The sequence below is a fragment of the Falco peregrinus genome, chromosome 3 (assembly GCF_023634155.1).
Source record: "Falco peregrinus isolate bFalPer1 chromosome 3, bFalPer1.pri, whole genome shotgun sequence".
NCBI lineage: Eukaryota > Metazoa > Chordata > Aves > Falconiformes > Falconidae > Falco > Falco peregrinus.
The window spans coordinates 81,987,628-82,013,652 of NC_073723.1; the positions used below are offsets into that span (position 1 = coordinate 81,987,628).

General features: G+C 35.6%; 1 protein-coding gene across 3 annotated transcripts in view; it reads right to left on the reverse strand.

Annotated features, from left to right (window-relative positions):
* The window catches only part of ABCA13 (ATP binding cassette subfamily A member 13), a 210,957-nt gene that overhangs the window by 43,010 nt on the left and 141,922 nt on the right, over positions 1-26,025 (reverse strand). For 2 of the 3 annotated variants that reach the window (XM_055800569.1, XM_055800568.1), the window contains exons 48-55: positions 23,161-23,215; positions 22,388-22,565; positions 18,908-19,023; positions 14,962-15,118; positions 13,758-14,011; positions 13,289-13,481; positions 11,826-11,935; positions 1,808-1,958 (exon numbers count right to left, since the gene is read on the reverse strand). In XM_055800569.1, the coding sequence (XP_055656544.1) occupies positions 1,808-1,958; positions 11,826-11,935; positions 13,289-13,481; positions 13,758-14,011; positions 14,962-15,118; positions 18,908-19,023; positions 22,388-22,565; positions 23,161-23,215 (1,214 nt within the window). Of the gene's footprint in view, positions 1-1,807; positions 1,959-11,825; positions 11,936-13,288; positions 13,482-13,757; positions 14,012-14,961; positions 15,119-18,907; positions 19,024-22,387; positions 22,566-23,160; positions 23,216-26,025 lie in introns of those variants that run through there. The other variant, XM_055800570.1, reaches the window with a different exon arrangement.

A 26,025-nucleotide genomic window follows, 5' to 3' on the forward strand; every position in this document is an offset into this window, starting at 1 on the left:
TGTTTAGAGCATTTTAAGGGCACTCCTGCATAATTAAACAATCAAACTTTGATTCCTCTATTAAATTATTAGAACCAAAAGCATTAAATAACACGCAAGATGTATGGATATTTAACAGCACTCTTTCGAATGACTACAAAGCTCTGGAGGAGATGTTGCCACCTTTGTGTCCATTAAAGTGCCACGATAATAGATGCTAGTTATGATAGGCTTTTAGCCCAACTGTTAGCGAGGAACTGTGAGTTCATGGAGAAAACAGGTAATTATAGTTGAGGGGTTTAGTGCAATAACAATTATCCCTTATATAGTTCATTTAGATCAAGGGAAACATAGTCAAGTCTTCAGCACTCTGCCAGTACTCAGAAACAAAAAAATACCACCAATGAGTTATGAAAAGCAAACAACTAAATAAAAGACCATATGATGATTTCTTGCAGGTAGCAAGAACTGTACGGTTAAAACAGTCAGTTAAAAGTCCAGCCAGGTGGGACTCGTCCACAAACACCCAAATGATCAGTTTAAGACATTGCCTGTCCTGATGCATTATTGAGGTATAATGGCAGTTACTTCTGAATACTCAATGTCCCATTGCAGCAATCATACCTTTTTCTGGAAGAGTACCTAGCTGCTGGGGAAAAAAAAGACTGCAAAGAACCAGAAGTTGGCCCTCTCACATACAGACAAGGAAATGAATGTAAACAACTTAGTGGATCCTGAGGCAATAGCCAGGAAAATGCTGAGTAGGTAGGGGGAAAAAAAAAAAAAAAAAAAAAAAAAAAAGGCATTTCAGTTACTTGCAGTTTTGCTTCTGGAAAAAAGGAAAAGGAAGACAACAGGTGGTTAGGAGGACAATCAAGAGCCATAGCAACTACATGGAACCAATCTATACAGCAGGAATGACAGACACAGATTTCATATCACGCTCCAGTTTTCTCATGTGAATAGAGATGCAATTAAGCACCAGAGACTGAGCTGCTCAAGTCCAGGTCAGATCAGAAACTTCCATCTGCAGAGACAGGAAAACCCCCCACATTTTACACGATGCCCATTTGGTACTTAATTTCTGGAATTGGCTGGCTGATTGCCTCATTACAGAAAAAGAGCAGTGTTTGCTGGTCAGCAAAGCTACATCTGTATCTGTAAATTTAAAACTTCTCAGTGATGTTCCCAGATATTTTCATCATCTCTGCTATTCAGTTCTTAAAACATTTTATGACATGAATTTGGCCTCTTCTCCTTGGACAGCCCTGGGCCTGGTATGGCAGCTGGAATATTTTAGGGAGTGCTCCAGGCAGGTGGTTTGAATGCAGCCACCATCTTGTGAAATATAAAATGTTTACTTAGCAAAGTGCTGACAGCTGCCATCTTAGCATCCAGATGTCTGGTTTATTTATATAATCATTCAACAATTTTTAATTCCTTCAGAGTTTTATGTCCTCTCTGAAGAAGAGTTTTTCAGAGATGCATGGCTCAGAACATGTGATACTCCCTCCCAGTTCTCTAAGTGTGATAATGAAGGTGTTGAATCATTCATAAATTTCATTTTCTTTAGAGTTTTTGTGCCTGAAATTTCATTTACATTACTGTTATTTCACTATCCTCAGTGACATTATTGTGTTTTGAACTGACATAACAGAAAAAAATCCATATTGTTTAAATAAATTAATAGTTATGAAAACGGTTACTACTAAAGTTGTTAAGATGAAATATTAGCTATTCTCTCATGTAAAAAAAGTATAATTGTTTTATAAACTCCGCAGACCAACCTGGGTTCAGGTCCCCCTGCAAATTTGTTCTGGATAGTTACCTTATGAATATCCTGTTTTGGAACTCCACGCAGTGTGCAGTAATAATATAGATGCTCCCAACCTGTTAAAAGTTCATCCAGGGCATCTTGCTGTGGACAGTAGCCAATGAGAATGCCTTCAGAGCTAGCAGACAGTATATCCATTTCAGATCTGTTTAAAGAAAAAAAAAAACCTTGAACGTTAAGAAAAACACAGCCCTGAGTTTCACCCTTGGGATACAGGGTCTTCAAGACAAACACATACCCCCTCAACTTCGTAAGTAAATAAGTTTGAACTTCTTTGGTATGATTACTTGCCATAGTGCCACCCACACGCCATGCATGCTTTTTGTCCCTTTCAGATTAGCACTGCCACCCACACATCACTATTCTAACAGCTTGTGTGTCAAGGTGAACAGATCAACACAGAAGGACAGATCCATGAGAATGAATTCCTACCAGGTTTACCTCCCTTATCTCTTTGGTAGACCCTGCTCTAAGGAGTCAGAATTCAAAACCATTCTGCATGCATTACATTCAATATTAAAAGGGCAGTAGGGTGGTGGAGGGAATGTTGCTGTGTGTTCTTTGCGTGCCTGTGCACACACATATGTGTGCATTCATTCTCTAAAGAGCAAGAATAAAACAAAACACAGAATATTAAAGCCTAGCAGGTGAAAAGACAATACAGGAAAAAAATATAAAATTACCCTGATTTAAGAGACTTTGGCCATCACTGTAGCTGTACAGCATTACTTGAAATTGCATTCATTGCTAAGAAGCAAGCTTGATTGCAAGGGTGTCTCATTACCCATAATGACACTAAACCTATCCTATTTATTCCAACATCTAATTCAACATTCAGTGATGCTGATTTACATGTACAGAAAAGACCTGTCATAATTAAGTTACCTAATAATAAAAAAAAATGATCTTTGAAAGAAAAAAACTTTTTAAAAGGTTCTAAGTAAAAGAACAGTTTTCCCTTTAGTGGTTTTCTACGTTTCTAGTTAAGAGAACTAAATATATGGTTAATCATTTAGACACAAAATAAATGTATTAAATGCAGGATCTACAAATACCATCACTAGCGAAAATATAAATATGTATCTTCTGTTAACAAGTTTCAGGAGTCTGGGGAGGAAAAGAAAACACAAATTCTGCATTTTACATAATGAACCACAGCATCAAAATATATTTTAATGTTATGAAAAGATAAATTATGATTATGAAAAACATTGCTGGGGGCTAATTAGAATGGTCTTTTGCTCTTAATGGCAAAGATATAAAAATTTCCTGTCTTTGTAGCTTTGGATGGTGCCAAGGAAGTTAACTGTCCTTAGACATGTCTCTAGACAAAGTCTTCACAAATAGGGGAAAAAGGATACAAGAAATGTACTTCTTCATTAATTTATATCCACTTATAGGTTATTTTAAATGAGGTATGTAAAGAGTTTTACCAGCTCATTTTCCAGCCACGCCTAAATCAAATTAAATTATTCTTTTAAGGTGATCTATACTTTAAAGTATGGATTGATTAATGTTGATCTTTTTGCATACCCTGTCAGAAGCAGCGGATTCCTTATTCAATGAACTGTAACATAGTGAAACACTCTCCACAGTGAAATGCAATCTAGATCTGAAAGAGATCTAGAGATGACACAGAGAGATGTGTCTGAGGTTTGTTTTACTAGGAAGTTTCAGGCACACTAACAAGGTTTCCTTTTGGTGCAGCTGCTGTCTTTGGAGAAACAAGACTGAGGTTTTGGTAATATGCCAAGTTCAGGCATAAGAGAACAAATCGCACTCAGGGGTAATTTCAGGGACATTTACTCAGCATGAATCCTGTAGCTGGATAGAAACTTCTAGTCTGGAATGGGTCCAATACAATGAAAAACAAAAATTAAGTTTCAGGGCTGCAAAAAATAACAGATATCTAATGTCCTTCAGATAGAACTATATCAGATAATAGTTACTCAGGTTTGCACCAGGAACTAAAAACATTATCAGTGTCTCCAGTGCTAATTGTATAGATATGATCTTAGTGTTATGCCTCCCATAAAGCACCCGGCCTTAGATGAACAATAGCCCACCTGTTGACCTTTAGCTTTCATAAAGGAAGAGTACAGTGAGAATACATCATTTAATATTCTTACTCAGTTTGGTCTTTATCTTGCCACTTTATTCATTAATGCTGACCTTGAACACTTAAAGAGTTCCTATTAATAATGAGCTTCTAATGTATTCACTAAAGAACTCATGGATCTATTTATTTTTTTTCCATCTCTGTATCTGTCAAAGCAGAAAACAATCTGACCAGACTAGGGGGTTGGGGTGGGGGAAGTTGAGGGCATTATATGATGATTATGGTCTTTTATTGAGACTTTTTTGGTACATATAGTACTATTCCTTCCTTAGCAATATCCTGAGTAGATTTCCAAATCAAAAAGCTGGAGCTCATCCTTCAGTTTTGTTTAGCCAGGTCCTAAGCTTTTTTCTGAATACTGAAAGAATAGATGAAAGAAAAACACGGCATAATTTTTAATTATAGTACCTATCATATAACAGAAAACTGCCCTCATCTCTGCAAAATTATTTTCCTTGAAATTCATTTAATCTCTCAGTTTTAATTTTCATGGGTCTAAATGAAATGAACAATTCAAGTGGTAATGACATGATACCAGAAAACCTTTTCACTAAACGATATACTGTAAAAGCTTTTCCCTTTTCATTTCTTTAATTCTGCTGTTATTCATTGAACTAATGATAACCTTCTTCTTCCTTAACAAACATCTTCATGTATGATGTCACCAGAATAAAATTGGAAATGTAGATTTTAAATATTTTCTGACATATGGATTAGCATGTAGCAAAATGTTGTTTGTTTTGTGGGTTTTTTTGTCAACCTGAAGAAAAACAGACATTTCTTTTCTGCCCTTTTAATATCAGCATACTAACATTTCTCATTAGGTTATTCATATAAACAACAGGGCACAGAAGATGAAAAATCAGCTTGTTTTATAAATAAAGAACATATAAGTAGAGCTTTGAACCCCTCTCAGCTCTTTTGTCCATAGTATAGTAGACACAATGAATTCCAGTATATAATATCTAAAAACTATAGGCAGGAAACCAGAATTTTACACAACTAGAAGACTTCCTGTATCGTTATAAAAACTGAGTGATTTTTATCTTTAAATTCTGTTAGTAACTTTCGTTACATATCATGAAAGGTAAGACATATAACTAACATGGAACAGGAGTTATCTCCTTCCTAGTGAAGACTTTCTTTTTAGACAATATTGTTATAAGCAGTCAATGCTTCCACTTATTATTTAATTTTTCCCTAAAAGTAGAAGAGCTGCAACAGACAAAACCAACAGAATGTGTCCAAAAATTACATTTCTAGTACATTTTTGGTAAGAGTCAACAGAATGTACAGCATCCTCAAGAAAATATCACAGTCCGGCCTTTGAAGCATGGAAGGTATTGTATTGCATCTCATTCTAAGTGCTTTGGTCTCCATTTATACAGTGAGAATCATGATACTTTGGTGCAAATCATCCTGAACAAATCCAGGACTCAAGGAGGCTTCCATAAGTTTGGAGGGCTCATCTTACAGAGTTTTGTATTATTAATGAAAGAAACTTGCCAGACTTCAAAGATACTGGGGATAATGACCTAAACTCTGAGTGAGTAAAATTTTTGAATCAAAATTGTTCCTCCATTGAGCATTTTAAGGCCTTTTACATCAGTCAATTTCTTTTATGTGTTGAAAGAAACCCTCGAAACCTGATTCCAGCCCTGAAGGCTACCATTGGGTGGCATGTGGCGCTCAGGAAGCCTTTGCTGACACTGAAAAGAAACTAAGACACTGGAATGAATGAGAATAAGCTTGGACACAACCTGTTGCCTTCTCTTGTCTGAACTGGACCTGTACTTTCCAGGAGGTTTATTGCAGGTTATTGCAGAGACTAGATTTGGTTCTTATTTGTTACAGTGGTTACCAGCAACGTAGTCTGCGGTTAGCTATGGGCTGACATCCACGGGTACACCTCAGTTTCAAGTTTCCAGAGACAACTTAGTACCCTCAATATCAGCTTTATGGCTGTTTTTGGAAAAATTTTTTCACTATTGACTCTGCTATGCACTTTGCTTCATTTTTGTATGCTTTTTCTGCAGTTTCTGAATGCAGTTAAAATAAAGGCAGTGATATATATGGTACTTACAATGGCTTCTGTAGAGAGATAAATTCCATTAATTAGTCAAAATGAAATATAAATTTACAAATTGATAAAGTAGTTGGACATTCCATTGTACTCTTAACTGCACACTCAACTCAGTGCATGCTAATGCTCAATTAACATTATAAAAAAATCAAGGTTAAAATATAATTAATGTAGCTATAGCTTAGATATAATTAAACTAATTATACTGATATACAGTGTAACAACAGCTATCTCAGCCATTATATTGATGTAAATTTATTCTGCCTTTCAAGTAAAATCTATTTGAATTACATTTTTAATTATTTATCAAGCTGAATATCATAACTATCAAAAGAGTCCAAGTTCTAGCTATAAAGCTATAAAGCTATTTTATTTTCCCCTCTTTGGAAAGCAGTTCTTTGGTCCTGTGACTTTGTAATTCAACGACTGAGATGACTGACACATAATTTAAATAGGATGGGGAGCTGCTGTCATTGAGGATCTCCCTGCAGAAGGAAGATGGAAATTCATGGGAGATAAACTAATTACATGAGGAAGACTGTCAACTGCTTCAGGCCTCCCTCAGTGGGGCACCTTATGAACAAGATGACACCCAGCTTGTCTATTTCTTCCTCTGTGCACCCCACTACAAGTGAGACTTTGCTTTATGAACTTAAAGTCAACTCTATTCAGCAAGCTACAATGGCAAAAAATGCAAAATAAAGCCTGTGGAAAAAGCAAACAAACCACTAGTCATACTATTCATTATTTTACATTGATCTTGACATGACACTTAAAAGGATTTTGATACTCTCTCTTCCAAGCTGTGTTTAGCCCTCCTTGGCTAAGGGAAGCTTTATGACATTGAGTAACTGAAGAAGGTTTAGACACAAATATGGAAAGGGGAAAAAAACAAAGAATGGCCAATGTACACTCAAAAAAACCCCAAAAAACAAAAACAAAACAAGGGGAACAGACATACAGTATTTGCTGACAAATCAGCCCAGCAGATATTCAAAGACTAGGAGGACTCACTTTGTTCTCCTTTGTTTTACCACTTTGTTAAGTGTCTGCTTTTCTTAGTACATATTTAATAAACACCTTACTTCTTCAAGCTATTTGACAGGAAAAGTAACTACAAAAATGTTTACAGCTTTATGCACTAGCTTTCATTTGGCCAGCTCACACACTGCTGGCAATCTAGTTATGGCAGCAGAGCTAAGGATAAGCTAATTTGAGTCCATTCGTACTCTTAAAGAGGAACAGCTGTGCTATGGAGAACACAATAAAACCTAAATGTCAAGCGGACCATGCAGTTAACTATTATACATACTTAAGCCTGACAACTTGTTCGTATATATGTTGTTCAAATGCCAGAGCCTCCTAATGTTCTATGGCACCATATTTTATAAATAGAGGTAAGCAAATTTTATTAAAATATTCGCTAGTCATTTTCCTTTTTGCTTTTAGTATTTCTGCCCTTTATGAGAGGGACTGCTGGTACTTCAGTATCAGTATTTTATTTCCACATCTTCCAAAGTAACTGTTGCAATGCTGCTTCTTCCTTTGGCACTCTTTAATATTGGGGTTGCAAGTATCCCTAATATGGAGATGCATTCACTATATGATAAATATTTTTGTGTTTCATTTGCACAGATATCTCACTGACAATGGCAATGTTAATGAGGTACACAAAATAATGAAAAAAGCAAAATTGTCTGTGAATGGCATTTTACTATTATCTTCGCAATGTTGGCTGTGGTTGTGATAAATTCCTGTTATTTCTCTTTCTGGACTATACCACATCACAGTTACAACCAGAATGGTTTACAAAGATTAGAAGTTTCCTAAAAACATTTTCTGCAGAAGGATATGAAAATAAAAAAAAAAGTACATCAGGTTTTTGGTAGACTGCCCTGCTTGTATACCTTAAACATGTATTTGCCACGTAAATGGTAAGGTACAAAGTTTAAGCACACAGTGGATTTCAAATATCTATTTAATTTGTAGTGTACAAAAAAAAGAAAAGCTTAATAAAAACAGATTAGGCTTCCCTTCCCAAAAGAATGCCCCTACCAACAAGAATGCTAGGAAGCCCTGATTTGCAGAAGAGATGAAGTTGGCTCTAGTATTTAATAAACATCCCTGCTTAAAAACACCCCATCTTATGAATCTCAGTGATACTGAAAACTGTCACATAACATCTAGCTTTTATGTATTTTTCTAAGTTTTTGTTATGAAAACATAGGCAGTTTTCTCTCAGATTCTTAGGCATAAGCTTCTGTTTTGCAGTATCAAACATTCAACAAACAAACCTAGAGGCCAACAAATCTTTTAGAAGTACTTGAAGATGATGTGAATCTGCTCCTCTGCCCTGTTAAAAAGGCAGCTGCTGCTCAGTACATTTTTCTTACTTTCTTTGGGAATCTAGCAGGAGTTCCCTGAATACAATTTGATTATCAATGTGTGAGGTTCTTACTATAAGGCTTATATGCACCTCCAAGATGTTTTAGGTTGAACTTCCCAAAAATCTACTTTGCGATTCAACATGCACTTTTCAAAAAGCCCACTGCCCATTTCTGGTCCCTTGTACTGTGCAAAGGTGCAAGACCTGTCCTGGAAAATAATTCAAGGCTGTTTGCAGTGCACCTGCCTCAAAGAGACACTGCTGACTTCATTTTAAATTTGGTGAAATGATTACAATAGCAATCAGGAAAATGTACATATAGTTTTGTTTGAGTTTCTGGGTTTGGGGTTTTGTTTGTTTGTTTTGTCTTTTTTGTTGGTTTGGTGGGTTTTTTTTCAAACCAGGAACTTTAAAACATAGTTATTAAAGGAAACGGGAACTGTAATGAATTAAGGATTTTCTGCATAGAGTTACATTAGTTAGGTTCTCCAACATTTATAATAATAATTTTGCATACTCATTTCATTATTTGATCATGAAAAATAAATCACGAAGGATCCATCAGGTTGTAATATCCTGTCCTTTCAGGGTCACAGAGGACAAAATTTGTGTTCTTCCCAGTCAAACACAATGGAGTTGGTATCTACATCTAAGCTGATGGCCAAACTATTCATCAGGGATCGCTATCAAAGGTAATGTTTCTATGGAAGCCGCTTCATGACACAGATTTTAAACAAAGAAGTCTAGATCTGCTGAGCAGCAAATGGTCTGCAGCTGTGACCAGCAACTGCTTTCTTCAGCTAATTCTCCTCTTCCTCTGTGCCAGGAATACCAGCCTTTTGAGCACACTAGTGGAGTAAGAAAAGAAGACTTCTTACCATGATATCCCCCTTCCTCGGGTTTAAATAGAAACCAATTAACCTAAAAGTCCCTGGGATGAGTAACTTTAGTAATTTTTCTACTGTTGAGGAAGGGTTCTCCCGACCTGTTGTGTCTTACTTATGGAATAGTCAACTTAATTAACCATCTTACTTACGGAAGAGTCAATGAATTTGCCCGCTAGTGATTTTCAGTAGTACAGCAACACAGTGCACAATGATCTGCTTAACAGCAGTTGCCAAAATAAGAAGCTAGGAACAAAGTCAGGATTAACATGAATCTCTTCTCCCAGCCTCAAATCTGTTTGTTTCCCCAAGTTTAGTCGCTGTGTAGCTGCACCTCTTGCTTGAGGCTGCTTTCTCAAGCTAGTGGTAAGTTCTGAAAACGGGAATATGAGTTTTACCCTCACTTCAGCCACTTCAAACACATAAAAATCCATAACCTGGATTGACACCACCATAATACAGGGTGATAATTAATGTTGTCAAGAGTATTTTGGACATTTACATGTAAATGTCTGCGGCTTCCTCTCGAGCCTCCTAAGTGTGTCAAATTTCATTACCTATATTTTAGTATCTGGAAAATAATATTGCATCTTAAAGTTTGCTTTCATGTTGGATTTATAAAACACAGTGGAGGCAATGGAAGTAGTACAAATCATGTGCAGGGAGAGCATTTAATCTGTTGTTATTTTTTTTTAATTTAGTTTAATTTTGTTAATGTTGTTTAACCAGTAGCATACTAATGTTGACTTCAGAAGAATTTTTATCTGTTTAGCCACAGGTATATAACATGTCTAGTAAAAGGAATACAGGCATTGTTAAACTGTTTTGTGATTTTTTTTAGAAGTTATCTTTAAGGATTCTGGTAAAATAAGTTATGTAGCCAATAAAAATAGTATAAATGTCAATAAATGTGATGATGAAATATATTTTTATAACTTTATATTTGCTTTCAAGTGGATATTAGAATTTTGGAATTGTCACACCAGATCAAATCATTTGCCCCAATACAGATCTGGTACTGCATTGTACAGGGAAAGCCACATACAATCCACAAATGCATAGGTGGGACCAAAGGCAAATCACATTAAAATCTATAGAAAAATACCCCTCAAAATCCAAACAAAACCTGGGAGCATAAATACTGCCCTAAAGGCAATATCTTATAAAAAATTATTACAGATTATTTTATTTCTGTAAATCTCAAATCCTCTTCAGACTCAAGCTAATCTGACCTCCATGATATCCTGGTGCGAAGCATTCCATCAGCTCCAAAGAACACCAAATGTCAATTTTTATCTAATTTTAAATCATTAAAAAAAAAAAACCAAACAACTTTTGTTATTGTTTTTGTTGTTGCTTAATGTCTGAAAAGTTTAGTTTTCTGTTCTGGGAAGTTATAAATGAAAACAAGTGTCTAGCAGTGTCTATAACCATTGCAAACCCTTACCCATGTAAGTTCCTCTTATTTTAAGAATAATTTCTCCAAAATCTTTCTAGTAATTCCTTCTTCATGATTTGTTGGTCATTTTAGGAGTACTTTGTTATCAGATTATTTTTACACTGTATCGCTTGGAAAAAAACTGTTATGAAAGATAATGAAGAAATCAAACAAAATACACTTACGTAAAATCATGTTTGGTAGTGGTGATGGTGTCCATTTCAAAAGAGGTGTAAACTTTTCAGAAAACTGAATTTTGAAACTACTCACATTTTGAAGTTAAATCTGCTGTTCATTATCTTTGTAAAGGAGTGAGCAAACAGTGACCTATGAAAGTATTTAATTTCTAAAACGAAGAAATGTAATCTGTCATTTTGGAAAATCCATTATTCTTACTTTAAAAACTTTCTGAATTAAACCTTTCCCCTGTCCGTCTCCAAAATGCATGTTTTGAAGTTTCAAAATTGTTAGCTAGTCCAGAATACATTTATATATACACATATACATTTTACTTTGGCCTGACTAAAAAATAACTTTACTTCCAATTTTTGTGGGAAAAATGCTAAATGTTGGTTACATTTAACCCCAAAAGTCCATTATTCATATATCACTCCATCAACATTAACTTTAATATCACCAACGCTACCTCCTATCCTAACTACATAGCATATTGACCAATTAATGACTCTGAAGGACACAAGTTTCAGAAAACATTTTGAAATTATCTACTTGAAACACTGCTCATCAGCCTAAGCCTGAAAACTTTTCAGTTCACCAGCAGTATGGGGGATAAATATCCATGCATCTGGACATACTGTATGTTAAGATTCTTGTTACAATTTCAAACAGACTGTATGCTAAGGCTTCCTAGAGCCTACTATTTTTTCTACCAGACAAGTTTATTCTCAATTAACAGAGCTGTCAGAACTAAATAATGCTAAAATGCTTTCCTGCAGAGACATAACAGCAATAAAGCAATATACATTTAAAAGGGAACAAAACAGGTCCTTAGAGTACAGTATAAAGGACTGAAGACATGCTGTGTCTTTGATCATTGGCATTATCAATTAGTACTATTCTGATCAAACCCTGTGTTATTTACCCTGTAGGAGTCCTGATAACAGCACGTCCTGCCGATGGGATGATATCACCAGTCAGCATCTTAAATGTTGTGCTTTTCCCAGCTCCATTTGTTCCCAGGAGTCCAAAGCACTAACAGAGATCAAAAACAAAGGAGCAAAAGTGATCTATCTGCTATGCTGAAAGAAGTAAGTAATATTAGTTCTTCAATAGTTTCTCACCTTTTTGTATTTTCTATCATATGTCTGTAAGATACTGCATATGAATATATTGTATGTGCAAATTCCCTTTCCAGTTGAAAATCAGTTTTCAAAAAACCCATGATTTTAATATTTTTTTTACCCCATAATTCCTAAAAGTGACTTATTTAGGATTCTAGCTCTTCACTTAAAACCCTGCCCAGTAACTAAATGCATTGTCTTTCCACATTATTAGTAAATACTAGATTTGAACCTGAGGATCTCAAGTTCTACTTTAGAGCCCTGTACCAGTCCATAGAGTAAATATTTCTCGGTTTCTCCTGAGCTGCTTTACTCTGTACAAGCAGAGTAACACCAAAGAGCCAAGACACATGCTGACTCTGAATGGTTATTTCAGGCCCCAAGCTGCGATGAATATGTGTTTAAGTTAGGACAAGATTCATAGTAAGTCTATGTATAGCACTTCAAAACTTTCAAAATACTTGTTTCATGATCTTTCTTATTGATAAATAGCTTTTAATCAGCAATAACATCCTCCTGGTTATCCCAGTTACCCAACAACTGATCTATAACTGGCAGGATGTCACTGAACCTGCGCTGTCATTCACCAGTTTCTTACATCTTCCAGTCTGCTATTATGAACGAAGAAAAGTCTTTTCCTTATGAGTATTTTTGAAACGTGTATCTGCAATTCGCAAAAACATCAAAATAATTTTTAAAAAGCCAAAACAAAACCAAATAAATGCTGTTCTGAAATCTTTAGAAGTACCACATTCAGTGCTAAATTTCACTTTATTAAAATAGTGAATATTAATATATTTTATATTAATATATATATATTTATATATATATAAAATTAAAATATTAAAATATATATACTGTGATGATTTCAGCATGGGAACTACAAGTTTGCCTTCATGATAATTTTAGGATTCAGTCCACAGTTTACAACTGAGCTAGATATTCCCTGCTTTCTCTTTGAACATTGAACTACTATGCTACCTACTTGCTTTTTATGTTAGCCTGTAAAGTAGTAACTTGGTAAGGATAAGCAAGAAAAAAAAGTTAGACTGATGAATTTGTAACCCAAAAAATAAGTGAACACTTGCTTCTTAAACACCATCAGACTTTCTGCTTTTACCCAGTTATTGATTTTTGGAAATTACTGCAATTGAAATTGTTATGCTGCTATCTACAGATCTTTGATTGTAGACATCTTGAGTATGTCTGAACAATTGTTCAGAAAGAAGTGTTATTTTCTGAACGGAAAAAAAGACCTCTTTACCTCTCCCCTCCGTATTCCCAAGTTTATGCTTTCCACAGCCGTGTTCTTCTTACTGAAGCCTCCATAACTCTTCCTGAGGTTGTACAGAAGAAGAACATCATTACCAGTTCTTCCACCAAAGAGACGCTGCCGCTCCATTTCTACATCAACATCTTCTGAAGGGCTGACTATGCTGTTAATTGAGCACTGGCCCCTAAAACAGAAGATCATAACAAATGACATATGGCAAATTGGACATTGCCGAACTCTGGATAACTGTTTTATTTCCCTGATTGCAATCCCTTAAATCCTGGTGATCAGGTCTCACATAATCCAAGGAAAACAGCCACTACTTGGTTTTTTTTTCTGCAGTTTCCACTAATTCAGGTACATCATGTTACCATCTTCAGGTTTTCAAAGGTGTTCACCATTCTTTTCCTTTAAAAATTAGTTCAGTGTCCACTATGGCAGAATACAAATGGTAACACACCTTGATTTCTGGAGGAGGTCCCACTGAAGAAAAAGCCGTAAAAGTAGAAGTAGTGTTCCCTGCAGGGCCATTTCCACAAAAATCCAGCCCAGGAAATTCATCTCAAAGGGGCTCACATATGAATCTATTCCAAAGTTGCTGGTCAGGTCAAACTTGATTTGGTTGTATGAAAGTTCTATTAAACCCTGGCCTAAGCAGAATTGTGGGAATATGATGAATGCCCATTTGAGGATATTGTAGATGCTCTGAAAACTCTGTATTAAGATTCACCAAGGGGGGGAAGGGGGGGGGGGGGGGAACAGGAAAAATAAATTAAATTATTTTTCTCCAACAGCATAATAAGCACACTTACAAAGCTGGATACAGCATTTAAATCTTACTCCAGGTGAACTGATTTCAGAAGAGTGTATTGTGCACTATTTTGGGGCAGAGTTCATCTCTTACTGGATTTTAGATGGCCTAATGGCCATGGGATTCTAATTTTAGTTGAGGTTCACAGAGAGTAACGAAATATATGTGTCCATAATCATTCTGTTTTCTTAAAATTATTAAAATTTGAATGCTATAAATTCTGAATCACCAACTTAAATGCAAGTCAATAACAAATCTGCCTCCAGACTTGAGTGACATGTGATCCAGATTTGACTTCAAACATCAGGTTTTTGACCTGGTACAAACATAGATATTCATACACATTCTGGATCTCCTCTCCATTAAGTTGGTTAATTATCATTATGACTAACGAAAATTACATACATAGAATGAGTACGCATATTACTATTCATACAGTGCATTACAAATCCTAGGAATATGAAGTTTATCCCTTATGTCAATATTATTCAAACACATTTTACAATGCATATAATCTATTCAATGGACCAGAACAGCTCCCATTATGTGCCAATTACAACTTAATGGTCTGGAAAATGTCAAGGTTTCAATTAACGCTGTTTTTCTATTATTACAGCACATTTTTTTAATTTTTTTTTTTTAATAAACAGGTTAAAATTCAAGATGGTAACAAGCATTATAGTATACACTAAAACAGAAAAATAATGGATATTTTAAACCAATTTTTTTCTGCTGGAAAAAATCTTGTCTGTGCATATGTATAAACATACAATATATATACACAAACATATACACGTATGTACATCTGTGCATATATCTTACAAGTAATGTAAAGCAAAGGTTTTACACTGACCTGCACCTTGGAAATTATAGCTAACAAACGAGGTAACAGAGTCACCAGCATAGTACACAGGCCAAACACAAAATTTAAGGAGATGTAAGAAATGAAAGCTACATCTGAACTTGAGAAGAATCTGGATACAAGATACATCCATGGTAAAGTTGCATATCTGAAATTTCAAAGAAACAAAATTATCACAAATAAGTTATGTTTTCACCTCACAAAAAAAAAAAAATAGTTATCATGCTAGCAAAAAACCAACAGCATTTAATCCTTGTTTTTAAGACATGTAAACAACTCCTTTGACCCACTGAGAAAAGAGGACAAATATGGGGTATGTTTTCTTTATCAAATTACCTTATAATTCTGTAGGCGTACACATAGGTACTGGCATGTGATGCGAAGATATGGTCCATTTTTGCATGTATCAACTGCATATATTTACTTTCACTGTTCCAGAAAGCTCACAACTCTAATTTCTGACTGATTGCAAAACCATGCATCCTAACAAGCCTCCTACACAGAGATCGAATTAAAACCAAATATTTGAACTTTAAATCATGGATGCTGAGCAGTCAGCTTTTCTTAGAGGCTTTCATAAAGAAAGAAAAGAACCAAAAAGGAAGGAGAGAGTGAGCAAGCTGGGGTAGGGGGGTGGGGAGTGGGAGTCGGGAGAAAAAAGAAAAAAAGAAAAAAGAAGGAAAAAACACATGAATTCCTGAACTGGAAGTGATATTTGTACCGGTGATATCTGAGAAAAGAAATTTGCCAGACATCATGTTAGCATTGTTATTAACTAAAAGAGGTTATCAGTTAGCAGAGCAGTAGCCACCAAAAATGATTGCATAGTTACTTCATAGCATAATGATGGTAAGACAGCATGTTTGTGGCTACATCATTTTCAATGCAAATCTTTAAAGGAAGAGGGAAGGCACACTTCATTTTTGCAAGTCAAATGATGGCTATCCAAAATGGAGCAGTCATATTTTTCATAAAGAGTAAGATATTTCTAGCCAGACTAAAAAAATGTTCAGGCAATTTGCTGAGCATGAACGTCATGTAAAGGAAATTTATTTTCCATTCAACATAGTGCAAGACATATCTATCAAGCAAACAGTATACAGACAGCTGGAGCATAAGTATCAGCATACAACCATCCCATGATGGTTCTTATATGTATGGTTGTATATATAAACACTTCTTGTATAGCATTAATATGTGTATATATGATTGCTTTAATAGAGAACTCAATGCAAGAGCAACTAGCCAAAAATCTGAGTTCATTTAATTGCATTAAACAGTAGTTCAGATTATGAGCCATAAAAGTTCATTTTAAATTCAGTGTTGTGTACCTTACAGATGAGCTTCTTTCATCTATAGAATCCTTTATCTTATGAAACAAAATTTCAAATCCTGTTGTGAACAGTGATATTATCTTCAGTTTACAGGAAGTTAAAGGTTAAATGACTTAATGTTTGGGTCTCAAATGAAGATTGTAAGTATTCACCATCATACTACACTTCTCAGCATTCTCTGCTAGTCTTAATCACACCATCTTTACTTCTCTTCATGCACACACCAAAATCACTGTTCTAAGATCTGCTCTGAATTACAACCCTGTAAATGCGAGACAAGTCCATCCTTGGAAACAGCTCAGGAAAGAGACATGATTTAGAGTGCTGTTACTCTGCTGTAAACGAAAGCAAAATTTGATTTGTTTGCTTATGGCTGCTAAAAAATGAGTAAGACTTTTGGAATACTAAAGATGTATGATGTTCAAACGCAGCCTTCAAAGTAGCTGCCAGTCAGGCCTACCTTTCTATCCTAATTCTTTCTTTTCCTTCAGCTTCAGCTGTAATTTGTTATTTTGTATGTATCAAAGATAGAACATTTTGGACAAAAGTGCTTAAGCAGTTGCAGCATAAAACACTTCTGCTATCAGCTAGAAGAGGAAAAAATGCAGTTTAGTTAAGAGATCTGCAATTTATCAGAGTGTCCTTGGGACATGGTAAGCTTACTGACTGACAGTTATTGTACCTTTAATACATGTTAATACACATTGAATACATAGACTTTCTTCTTAAAAATCACTATAATATCTGTTATGTCAGCGAAAGCTGAACAGCTCAAGAGGGATTATGCTGAGATGATTAAACTGCATCTGCAGTCAACACATTGTTTTTTCGAAGACAGTGCAGGTTTTCAGTCAATGCTTGTTTCTTCTGAAATACCCAGACTCTAACCCAATATTTTGGTTAAAATAGTGCCAGCATAACTCTTAGCACCTGGGATTCAGCAGTATGCTGTGGGCAGGACTAAAGCCCATAGCACACCGCAGAAAACACGTCATGACCTCAGCAGACATACAAATATGTACTGTATGGTTCATTTGCTACTTGACTAAGATATCTATAGATGCCTATTCTTACACTAGGGTCACAGCAACTGGATTGCAAGAAGAATTCGACAATTGTAATAAAAAAAACCAAACAAACCAGGGATAAGATTTAGTAGTGTAAAGCCTTTGCACTAAGACTGATGGAATTCATGCCTTTAACTTAAAGGAATCAATTGATAGTAGAGCAGAAGAAAGGAGGAAGAAGATGAGAGTGACACAGAGAGAAGTATGAACTTTGGATATTTCATCTGAATTATTTACAAGATCCTGGCATCATGACCTCTAGGATATTACATACTAATCTGGCCACTCATGCCTAGGAAAGATGAGCTCAAACTGGAGTTATAGGGAAAAATGATTAATAGAATTATTCCAGGGAATGGGAGGGCCATTTTACAAGATAGTACTTGACTTGTTTGGGCTTGAAAAAGATGTTTGATGAGGGAAAATTATGAAGTACAGTTCCAAATATAATTAGGCTGGAATTTCAAATACATCCAGCTATGGAGATACCGAAACAGTTTTCCAAAACAGGGGTTGCTGGAGGCATGACACCTTGAAAACAGTTTCAAGATTAAATACAGTATGTGGGGGTTTTAAGGTGTTTATCTGAGATTCTTGCTGCAATAATAGAACATGTTCTGATCTTGCAGAAAGTCCTTTCTACTGTCCATCTCTGTCATTCTCTCATGGAGCAATTATATTTCATTATCTAAACATCTGTCTTCCAAGACATGTAATCCCCCCTAAAAAGAGAGCGACAGTTTGCTTGAGATAAGGAAGAAACTTCCCAGAATGCTTATCCTGTAACTATTCAGCATTTCTCACATCACCTGGGACTGCACATAGGAAGAGTTTAAGGAACAGAACAGACAGACCATTAGTTTGATTGAGCCCAGGGCTAAACAGCCCTATTTCTATAGCAAAATTGCTCTTCTGTTTAACCAGTTATTTTAACTTTTTATAACTGTTTCTCTCATGTGAAACTAAGCAAGAGGGTGATATGTGAGGACTTCTCTTTCTCACAGTACTATTTGGAGACAAATCTCCAACCAGCCCAGTACTCCACACTGGACAGACTTCTCATTCGAAATATAAATTCCTGGCTATGTATTTCTGTCTTTCTAGAAACTGGGTAGAACTGTAATAAAAGACAGACACTTCTTACATTCTTGATGATATTCTACACAGCTAAACACTGAAATTCTGACCTGGCTATGTTATTATTCCCTCATTTTCTGGAAGATAACATACAATCAATTTCTAACAGCAAATTATTGTTACACAGACTGAATATTTTCTAAGACATTTCCAGTCTTTTCCTCCACCCACCCACCCTTTTTTTTTTTTTCTAATGTGTAAGCAACTGTACCTCCACCTTCCACGTCAAACTTTCCAACTCATGTTTCAGCCTGTTTTCTCACTACCTTTTACTGAATCATAATCATTTCCAAAGGAAGAAACTCATGCATCCAGCAGCAGGTGCAAACCGAGTCTAAAGATTTCTGGGGTTTTTTTCTTACAAGCTATAATTCCATAGTACCATTTCCAATCACATACCCAAAGAGTATCAGCAGGAGAAGAGTGGCTGCCAAGTTCTTTCGGCAAGTGAAGGCTGATAGCTGGAAGGCACTAATAACACCAACACACAGGGTGACTGGAACCATGTAAAACAGCTAGAAACAGAAGAAAAAAGGCACTTAGCAAGTGAGCATCTCTTACTGGTCTTACTTAATTAGCGTAGAAGGACTCTACAAATTAACTTTCCCATATTTGCAATATAATTACACTATAAATTAGGAAGAATTAGGCAGAAGAGCTCTGAGATTTCATAGTCCACACTTGCTGTGCAACTGTCCCTCTTACACATACACATGAAACAGCCTGACAAAATAAAATCCGACTACAGAATATTCCCCTTAATTCCATTTCTATTGACCTTTCCAATACATCCATTTAACAAGCTAACTCTTCCAGATAATGAGTCCGTATGGGACTATTGCTCCAGAACATCAAATTATACTGCGAATACAGAGTCTTCAATTCAGAAATAACAGTTTCACTGATTGGTGCTTCAGTCATAGGAGAATAGCAAGGATACAATTTAAAAAGAGACTTTAATGAAAGACCATGTGTGCTGATGAAGCAAATGACAACTTTTAATGGGAACAGACATAGTATTTAGAAGAGTTATAGCCATTAGGCAACAGGGAAAGCAGTTTCTCTGTTTAGTCTCTTGACATAATAGTAACCAAATGCCTAAGGGGGAAGGATGTGATTGGTACAGGGGATTCATATCCAAGTATTCAAGAGAAGGGTTCTGCTTGCAACTAGCAGTGGCAAGATGTGAAAATCTACGCTCAGTTCCATCCTCAGTGTCTGCCTGTTCTGTGCATTGAAGCTGAGCTCGTTAGGGCAGTGACTGCCTCCATTTCTGCTTATGTAATAATTAACTTTATCCTAATATAACAGATTTTGATATGCAACTGCAATTGAGGCAACATATCAAGATCTAGCTAAATACATTCTTACTGTTAAAACTGGGTTTTCTTAGTGAAGTACAATGCAAACCTGTTCAAAATTAAAGGCAACGGGAAGACAGACATTTTTTTAAGAGAAGGGTAATGGAGACAAATGTGGACACATCTTTTTCACAGTGTACTTTATTCAGTACCATATACATGTATCACACCCTACACAAATATCATACCATACCACTCCACAGATTTAAGTTTCAGTTATTCTGGAGCTGTTTAAGAAATATGGTAGAGAAGTCAAAAATCATCTGATTCCCAGTATGTTTCAACAGACCTGGGACTTTTTTCTAGAAATAAATAACCTGAAACATTAAATTATATTAGAAATCTTACCTGAATTTACAGTGTGTTATAAAGTTGGGCACACACAAATAAAATAACCTTAATTTTGCCCCTCTAGTGAAACAAGCTTAATCTGAACAAAACATCTCTATTTGTCATGAAATTTTCTTAGCATTTATACATTTTCCATTTGTTGAAAATAGTAAAGAATCCCATCCATTTGTATAAATACAGTAAGAACTGCATGATTCTCATGAGAGCAATTTCATAAATCAAATACTTCTGCAGGTCTAGTAAAGATTATGCTACCAATAATACAGGACACAGCCTGTAACACTTAAAATATGTAGAGGGATTTTGAATTTGACAGTTCATATATTCATGTGTTCAGTGTCCCTAAATGATCTGCTGCACAATTAGCATTTAAAGCAGTGTCTGTTCTTTCCCAGATCATGATTGATCATGCAGTACTGTGCTGAATTTGTGAGAACATTTTGAAAGGAAGAGATTGGCAGAAAATAATGAGGAGTTGACTTTGCTACACAAGGAGAAACTGAATGATGAAGGACTGACGTTTTAACCAAGCCCTTATCTGACACGGCAGAAAAAGGGAATACAAAGATTGACTGGCCAGGTAAACAACGTTTGGAGAAATGTGATTTTACTTCAAGCTTGCTCAAGTGTGAAAATCTTGATTTCAAGCATGGGTGGGTGAAGCTCTAATGTGTCAGATTTAGAATATCTGAATGAGAACAGAGAGTGTTCCAAAAATCTCTGCTCATCACCAACCTAGTTCATGTTTGTGTGGCCTATGCTACATCCCAGCCCTTCCTTCCATGACTCAGTGTGTTAAGCAAGGTGTGGAAAGTTTATATTCCCTCTCTGGGAACAGGAATCCTTTTACTTTTGAATAACCTAACTGACTCCAGTTGTTCGCTATTGTCTCTGAAATCAATTTCCCAATCCAGAACACCTTCTTTGAGAAGTGAACTACCATCACCCTAGTTCTTTAAAAATAGCAACTCTATCCATTTCCCAGAAGTAGATGACCTAATCTCAAAACCCCACCAAACACTCAACTAATACTACTATCAAACATCATCACAAGTGAATTATGAAAAAGCCTGTCAGTAAGGGACATCTATTTCTGCCTTATATGTGTATATGTATATGTATATTCACATACCACATGCATACATATATATAATGAAGACATTTTTAATTTTAGTTTTTAAAAAGTCACCTTTGAAAAGATGTTTGAGGATAAATTGTGGAATTCATGCCCCATTACACAGCTGATGAAAAATCAGTGACTGGGGACTAGCAATGACGTGAGAAAGTTAATTCTATTTCCTAACCTTTGCTTATTTGCCTGAACAGAAATCAACTTCTCAGGCTTGAAGAAGGTAAACAAAATTCCTATTTTATTTAACTATGTTGGCCTAAATCCCACTTGCCAAAGTAAGGTCTCAGTGGCATTTCTGTCTTTACTTTTAATTAAAAGGGGAAAATTTAGGGAAAAAATAATACATTTTGTCGTATTTTCAAAAAATAAGATTTTCAGATTTGTTAATGAACTACACGCAGCAATACTATTTGTAATGCTAACAATAGTAAAATTTACTTTGTGTGAGAAAAATAAATGTTCAGGACGGAGACTTCACCTATTTCTTATCTAGGTCTTTCTGTCTATGTGAATTCATAAACAATATTTTCCTACTGTCTGTCTTGCCAGGAAGAAAAGGTTTCAGATATGAGTATCTCTCATATTGCCCACCAACAGACAACATAATTATGCCTTTAAAGTAGCTGACTAGTACCTTCAGGTTTCTCCCATAATCTGAAAGATTTTGCCAGTGGCAACTCAAAGCACAGAAACTCCTGCTATCAACTACTGTGTGGAAGATTCTCTCTGTCTAGGCTGATTAGCCAGCTTCCTTTTATTCGTAAAACAGCATAGGTACCTAAAGCTATCATATGCTCTACTTTACAATTCAACTTTCGAAAATGAAGAACACAATCCCTGCCTTAAAGAATTTCATCTGACAGTATTAAAGTAGGAATGGTGTCCCAAAGCTAATTAACATGACATCCAAGAGCTGTTGCTCTGCACAATTCAAATCTTATTCATGTATCTTGTGACCATATCTCCTTTTACTCATTTATGACAAACTAGTTAAAAATTTACACCTAAACGCATGCTGCCCCACAAGATACATACCATATCACAGCAGAAGTTAGCAAGCCAGTAAGTTTTGTAACCCAGGCCTGTGATGTGCTGCAAGCGCTTTGTGCCAGATACTCTGTCTTTCACTATGGCACTTCCAATGGATGCGGTAAGGATAGAGAAACCCAGCATGATACACAGTGCTACCCCACACTGACGAACATTCTCCATTCTAGAACACAAAGCAAAATTGCTTAATGAAAACACAATGGGGAAAAAGAACTATCAAACCCAGTCATTTTCAAGGCCAACTTCTTACCAAAACAACACTAGACATTAGGACTTTAATCCTGTTTGCAAACACTGTGTTTGTATGCTGTCAACATCTAATTAGAAAACAGGAGCAAGATGAAGTCTTAAGTTACAAAACTGTACATGAGTTACAGAACAACACATGTGTTTGTCTTTTTCACTTTGTCTGAATAGTAAAGTGAAGCTTTTGCAAATATTCCCCCTCTAGAAAAAATTAAGTTAATAACTTGACAATCATTTTAGGCAGTTAACCTGTTTGAAAATATCATGACCTGTTCAAACTCTAAAGCAAAGTCAGCATTAATTCAGTATTTTTCTCTACAAAATAATGCAACTATATCTGGTATAAACAGCAGATGACACAAAAACACCAGACTAGAGAAAATGGTTCACTCAGTGGAATTGAATTGCATCAAGTCACAACATCTATTGCATGCAACATACATGCTTACTGAATTAATAATTTAAATTGTCTGCTCATTACAGCGGCTATGTGTTTTAAATGGTTTGCTCACATTTTGTCCTCGTCCAGCAACGTTCCTCCATATGGTTGGCTGTAGAGTGTGATCCCTGTGAAAAGAAAAATAAATTATGAAATAGTAAATGCTACATCAGGACTTCAAGTTCTAGAGCACACTGTTGAGCCCTTATTACAGAAGATGAATGAAAAGGCTAAATATTTAATAAGTAATAGGAAAAGGTCAACCACTGAGCTACCAAAACAAATACTGCCTCCTGTTGAGTGATTTCCAGATCTGGATCCATTAAAAAAATAAAATCAAATATAATGAATAAACATTAGTAATAGCTGTTTATCTGCATTCTGAACTGCACAAATGGTTCAACAATGTTGTATATTGCTGCAGGATCTACAGCACAGGAGAGACTGAATACAAAGCCTAAAGTAGAAATTGTCCATATAGCTAATCTTCTGGAGTGGGCTAGGTTGTTATCAAAATTTATATACTTGGTATTTTATGATTGCTAAAAACATTTACAGATTGCTTATGTTTGGCAGTGAAAAACTGTTTAGCTAAGTTCACCAAAAAGAGGCACAAAAAAAGAAGGGGGGGAGGGGGGCCGATGTGGTGGTGTAGTGTGTGCAAAACTTTGTCACTGCAAAAGTTGCTGTCCAACTGGTCATGGTGATGCTCCTGACTTATTTCTGCAGGTGCACCTGGCAGGTGTGCCAGCTGTTAATATAATACCAACTGAAAATTCTTGCAGTGAGATCAAACAAGCACTATTTTACTAGAGTATCTAAATAAATCTATCCTGTTCCCAATTTAAAAAATAGTAAAAAAAATCCATCCTAACAGCAATTATAATCTGCCAAGTATCTTTGGCGAAGAAATAAATTTTTGGTCGCCTTAGATGAGATGGACTCTTCAGGGTGCCACTTAATTGAACACACTTTGTCGTATTTTGTTAGAGTCCAGCTGCATAAAGATAAAAATTGTCTTCGTTCTAGTAACGGGTGCAATCTGACCCAGTATAACTATAAATTTATTTTTCCCCTTCGTTTTTTCATTCTTTATCTTCAAGAAAAAGTAATCTAAAAATGATTAAGTCACTGTGCAATAAAAAGCTGACCAACAGAGGATGATAATTAACTCACACACAAAACTAGTACAAGGTAATGATTTTTCAAACATGGTTAAAAGCTATACACTGAAGCCCAGTGGTAGTTAACAAATCAAAAGAAGATTCAAGTCGATAAAGTTTTGATTCATCCCTAGTAGATACATGTGATATTTGCAGAAGTCTTTCATGTCATTTGCCTAGAGGGACTGTTTAAAGTTTTCCTTTGTTTTCCTTTTACACCATTAATTTTTTAAACAATAGCTGCTATTTGTCCTGAAGCTAAAACTGGCATATCAAAGAAAATTATTTTTTCCCACTGGAACCAGTATTAGCCAAAATTCCATTTATCTAAAGTAAAAGTAGCATGACAGAAAAAAAGCTTAATTCCCAGAATTTTTTTCTAAGATTTTTCCAGGAGTTGAATAAATGTATGCATATTAGAAGAACAAATGTCTTTACTTCATATATATGTAGGATTACTGTTGAATCAGAACTTAGTAGCCAAAAATAGAATTAAATCAGATTTTTACTCACAGACAAACTGAAACCAATGTGAATTTATTTTCAGATCTTGCTAGGAAAAGAGAAAAAAAAAATCTGATTTTCAAACTTAATGTAATTATAGTGGAGGAAAGCTTTTGGAAAATGGGAATCCTGATAATTTCAGAAGCACTAAAACACAAAGTTAACAGCATTCAATGTGCTACTTATATTCAGTAGTTGTCAGATAAATTGGCAAAGGGCAGAAAGATGTCTTCCAGGTCTCCTTCTTTTCGGGCCATGAGCCAAGTTCTAGTTATACTGGATCTTCCCGCAATTGTCAAGGTTTTTCTCCATGGTCAAAACTTTGGATGTTCTAACCAAGCTGTCCTCCACCAAGCTTCAGATGACAGAAATCCTACAGTAAAATTGCTCCAGTTCAAGGGGCAGCATTTTTAGAGATTGCAAATCTGAAAATACTGCCCATAATCAAGAAATGCCAAGACTTGGAGACCTACAGGTCCTACTGATTCAACACCCCTTTTCCCAGAATTGTGAGACAGATAAACCTATCATGTGGACTGTGCTAGCAAATTACTGCCCATAATGTATCCAGAACTGGGGCAGTTTGTCAGGAATACAGGAAGGTTCTCCACTATATTCCCTGAATTAATCCAGGCCAATCTGAATCATATCCCATTGCTCTACTGCTACCAGCTATTTACTGTATCCACTGAGAAGAACATGCACTAGCAAAACCAGAGCTATGAATTCATGCTTGTGCAATTTCCTGTGCAAGTGACTGCATGCTCATAAACATAGATTTGCCCATTTGTATGTTTTGAGAATGTAGTCGATGAATTTTATAGATCATCATCTGTACTGCTGGAACTTTTCAAAAAGACCCACAGGCAATTAATGAAACATGCAAAATATAACAAAGACAAAAATGACACCAAATATGTTACAAGGAATAACTTCTGCTCAGGAATATTTAATATGTTTGGAAACAATCGCTTTCCTGAAATCACCATGGCCCATCCCTACTAAGTGTACAGATCCCAAGAGGAAACTAGCAAAACTTTCAGGTTACTGCATTGCTATTAAACAAAAGTGTACAGTAGTTGACTGTGTTCCATACACAGAAATACACTGCTAAAACTCTCTAGTACAGAATAAAAAAAGACTGTGAAAGGCAGATAATTGCTGGGGAAAATAATAAAAAAACCCCAAACATGCCATTAAATAGCAAAATTCTCCTTGCAGTCTTATATCATACAATACTATCAAAAAATTGCACTGAATTAATTTCCTTC